Here is a 4,722-nt window from a genome sequence, read left to right as displayed (position 1 = left end):
AAAAAAAGTTATACGTGACAGAATTCAAGCGTGGTAGTGTAGTTTCTTTATATTTGGCTGAAAAACCACAAGGGGTTATCGTTAGAGCACTCCAGCATTTACATGTGAATAAATATTTTGTGTCTCGTACCATCGCTCTTTACTGTGATACTGGTTGCGTAGCCCGACGTCAAGGAAGAGGATAGAAAAAAAGAGCAACATCAGCAGAAATGGTTTGACCCGCGTCGCAGTGGCCAAAAAATGGGTCGTGAGCTGAACATTTTGAAAAATGAGCTCGGGTCAAAGCCATTGAAATTCCAAAAAGTGCAAGAACTTACACCGCAACGGAAAAACTCAATAGAGCTAAAGAGTTGGTTCGCTCGGCCAAAAGTAGTGAACTGCCGAATTTGGTTTTCTCCTATGAGAAAATATTCGTTGTCCAGCTGTTTGTAAACAAACAAAATGACCGTGTGTAGTTGCCAAAGAGGTCAGCTGAAAATGTGCACTTTCGGTTGGCCACCAGAACTCAAGCGCCGGCCATGTTGATGGTGTGAGCCGCCATAACAGCCGATGGTCACTCTACGTTCGTATTAATCGACCGTGGCATCAGAATAAATGGCGAATATTATCGCAAAAATATTCTGGAGGGTGTATTAAAACCTTGGACACGCAAACAATTTGGACGCAGACCAACGGGACTCAGCACCATTGCACTCAGCACGCGCCAACCAAAAATGGCTGCAGAATGAGATTCCTCGCTTCATTTTTAGCGCACAATGGCCACCAAAATCTTCGGATGCCAATTAGTTGAACTATTGTGTCTGGGGTATTTTAGAAAGCAAGTTTGGCACTGAAAAATACCAAAGTGTTGATCACCTCAACAAGCGCTTCGCCCGCAACGGAGTGACCGTTTCATTAACCGTTTGAAGGCCATAATTCGTGCCAAAGGTGACCAATTCAAACAAATCTAAACTTATTCTGAAATTTGATGCTATTTCCGACATTTTTTACTTTCATTCAATGAAATTTAACCAAAAAATGTAAAAATTATTGCGTTTGACTTTGTTGCAGTTTTTTATCTCACCCTGTATATTTAAAATTGTCCGCAATTTGTGTGTAGCACTATACATATTTAGTAGAGCTATTAGTAAACAAGTGAAAAAGCATTAAGTTTGACCGGGCCGATCTACTACTACAACACAATAATATACTGGAGAACCACCTTATGTCCAAACACATTTTAGTCGATTAGCTGAAATAATGCCATACTGTCCAGCACAAATGTTACCATTGTTTTTTACCGGGGATGTTTTCCTTATATTTACACTCGTAAATCGTATCCAAGTACGCTTTATACACATTTTAACTTCAAATTTTCCCTAATGTCACTCATTTTCATAATTTATCTTCCTTCAGTCAAAATACATGCCCAGTCATCCGCCAACAGCACAAAGCGTTCCTTCGCCTCATACATTTGTTTCCATATAATATATAAACTCATAAAATTTAAAAAAATACATAGTTTTATTTAAAATATATATTTAAATAAGTCTTTTAAATAGTAGCGGAGCAATTGCTAATTTAATTAGCATTTCATTACAGCGACTGTTGCAAATATAAATCAATCGTCAATATTTTTTGTGATCATTTAAACTCTTTAATCAGCCAAATATTCCTCTGCTAGATTATGAGTTTCATCATCATTCTCCAACTGCATATCATCCGACATATTTGAACAGGCATCGTCTTCTGAGAATGTATCCACCCGGGCAAAGGCACTATCCAAAAGGTGTGAATTCAGTCGAATAAAATTTAAAGTGTCTGCGCTAAGATTTGTACTACCGGCCCAGTTGAAAGGTATGTGACAATAGTTTATTTTGTTATAAATCTGTGTGTAGATAAAGTACATTAATTGAATACCCATACCCATAGTGGTTAATCTATTTATGCAGTGTTTGGATTTCAACGACTTACCTGTGTTGCAGGTATCGAAAAGCATATTGAACTAAGGTAATGTAATTCAGGTTCGCTGAATTTCCACTCTCTCCAGAAGAATAAAATGTTTGTATCTACCATTTGAAACGGCAATTTAAGCCTCTCCAAATGCTTGTGCACATCTGCAGTTGTGACATCCTTGACTTTAATGCCTTTGCACAGGAATTCATTAAGAAATTCATCTTCATCGTCATCAAATTGTTGCTGGTCCTGTAGCTGGGTCGATTCATTGTCTTCAGATTTTGGTTTTGTCATTTGTGGGTTGTAAAGTTTTGCATGCGACCATAGTTTCTTCAAATATTCCACTGCCATCGTTTTCTGTGGCAAATTAAGCGTGTGTTGGAAACGAGGATCCAAATACAGACAACCGGTGAACCGATCATTTTCTAGTAATGTCTTTGTTCTAGCTTCAATACTATTCATGAGTTCCTGCGCAATAAGCCCTATGAAACTCTCTGTATTTGAATGATTTTTCATGAGTTTCTGATTGAGAAGTTTACATTTTAGCCATTGAGCATAAAAATCGCCAATATGTTGCTCCTCTTTATAATAACGTAGCAGACTCTTCTGCAGATATTTCAGAATATCACAATAGGCTTCAATAAATGCCCATAAATTATCATTGACTTTAAATTGATCTTCTGGCGAACTAACTTGCTCGAATTTAACATTTTGCAAAACATTACGAGCCATATACAAATCATTCATCATGTTATATGTCGAACCCCATCTCCATGGTGAATCAATTTGTGGAACTCTCAAATTTTGATCTTCAAAAATCTTGTAGTAACCATTCGATTCATCGTTTAAATATTTGGCAAAATTTCGGCATTCCAAAAACAGTTGAAAGATCTGGGGGTTTTTAAAAATGTCCATAAAACAAATATGAGCTATTGTGCCAATATAAGGTTGAACTTGGATGCTTCCAATGTTGATGTCTGGATAGTTTTGTAACAGTTCAATTTCTTTCAGATACTCAGAATTTCTTACTGACCGCGAGAAGTTCTCCTTGGTATGATCCCAGGTGATCGATACTATTTGACTGTTATCAATGTCAAATTTATTCAAAATGGGTTGAATATGTTTCTGCGAAAAATTCACCTCGTCTTCATTGAGCTTTATTATTCCCAATATGCGTGTTTCCACTTGACCTTCGTCAATAAACTGGGTACTGAGGCAAAATGTTTTCGGCGGGGCATCAATATCTGTATCAATTTTTAGTGACAACAATCGCCAGTGCAAATCCTTTGAAAAATCAGTTCGCATATTAGATGCCAGCATATCTATGTTACGTTCAACCCGACTAGTATCCATCGTAAATGTTTTTAGCTCTTGCCCATATATTGCATTGCAAAGAGGTTTCACTAAATTTAACATATTACTGCTATCCATTATATTTGGTCCAATACCATCTTCAACTACTAAGCCGATTACGGAACGTACAACGAGTTTCTTATTCACTTCGATGTAGGCTCGTCTCTTATAACGTTTTTCTCCCAAACGTTCTTCTTGCATTTTTCGCTTTGCCAATTTCAATACAGCATTAATTTGTTCTTCGTCATATGGCTTGGGAGAAGACGCCGATACTTGAGAGTTATTCGAAACATCTTGCACCTCAATGTCCATTTTGTGTACTTTGCGTAAATGCTGGCGTAAATTAAAAACGCGATTATTTCTCATACGAGTGGAACATATTTTACACTCTGCTATGCCATCCTTTACGATATTCTCGAAATAATTCCATATTTCACTGTTGGAAGTGCGACCCATCTTTTCTCAGTTGTTGTTTTTCTTACAGCAAATAGGCGAACCCGTGTCGTTGCTTCAGAGATCCAAAGTTGTACTAATGAAGAAAAGCATTTGAATGAGTCACATGCTCTCGCAATTACTGTAGTGGCATGGTTATGAATCCACACACAGTTTAGATCTCTCTCACTCTTGCCTGTGACCGCAGCCAGCAGCAAAAGTACAGTTTACTTGCTGTTTGTGCTTACACATACAGTGCCTTCAACCTGCTAGTGTCTGTGCTGCTATCGTCGACCAAATAAACCCAAAAGCAGCTATGTTGGAGAGGGGCGAGTTTGCTGACACAACTGCTGCCATTAACAGCAGCAGCATTTACTTTGTTATTGCTTTTGTGTTTTTGTATAACTGAGGTGAATACATTTACCGATTGAGAGCGCGTCAGCTACTTCCCAAACGAGAGTGGGCAAATAAAACCAAAATAACTTTGGTGAGCAGCAAAAACACACCATACAGCTCGTACTTTATAATTGCAACAATTCAAAGGTACAATGGCGACCGGGTAATGACATTAAATTTAACAAGTTAAATCGTATCAGTCGGTTTTGCCGACAGATGTATATCCTCGGCCAATGTTCGATTATATAAATATATTTTGACTTCTGTTATGATTATTCAAATTGTTGACCCTCTATGGAGTAGGTTCCAAAGGATTGGGCTAATATTGTCCTTTTCGTATCAGACCTAAATAAATATAATATAAATATTGCGCCGTGCCAGGTTTGGAATACCACCAAATTTGAAGCACATGCTTGTAGGCTGAATTCGGTCGGATGTAGCAAAATTAACACCATTTGAACTGATATTAGCCATTTGGTGCAAAAGAAACCTAAAATCGGGAGAAAGACTATTATGATGTAATTTGAAGACAATCGGAACGGATGGTCATTCCTAGATCGACTCCAAATGTCTTGACACAGATTTGGTGCAAAGTGAGTCTAAAAC

General features: G+C 37.8%; 1 protein-coding gene across 1 annotated transcript; it reads right to left on the bottom strand.

Annotated features, from left to right (window-relative positions):
* Nucleotides 1-1,484: 1,484 nt before the first annotated feature.
* On the bottom strand, nt 1,485-4,076 carry LOC101896684 (uncharacterized). The gene is made up of 2 exons (XM_005177431.4): nt 1,954-4,076; nt 1,485-1,867 (listed from the first exon to the last, which is right to left on the bottom strand). The coding sequence occupies exons 1-2, from the start codon at nt 3,742-3,744 to the stop codon at nt 1,637-1,639; spliced, it is 2,022 nt and encodes a 673-aa protein (XP_005177488.1). The 5' UTR covers nt 3,745-4,076; the 3' UTR covers nt 1,485-1,636.
* Nucleotides 4,077-4,722: the final 646 nt, after the last annotated feature.

The sequence above is a fragment of the Musca domestica genome, unplaced genomic scaffold (genome assembly GCF_030504385.1).
Source record: "Musca domestica strain aabys unplaced genomic scaffold, Musca_domestica.polishedcontigs.V.1.1 6, whole genome shotgun sequence".
Lineage (NCBI taxonomy): Eukaryota > Metazoa > Arthropoda > Insecta > Diptera > Muscidae > Musca > Musca domestica.
This window is presented reverse-complemented; position numbering and strand designations above follow the sequence as displayed.

Excerpts from the sequence above, each read along its gene's own strand:
- LOC101896684 (XM_005177431.4), bottom strand. The coding sequence starts at position 3,744 with ATGGGTCGCACTTCCAACAGTGAAATATGGAATTATTTCGAGAATATC. Across the intron at positions 1,868-1,953 it reads TTTCGATACCTGCAACACAG|ATTTATAACAAAATAAACTA; the intron begins GTAAGTCGTTGA and ends ATCTACACACAG.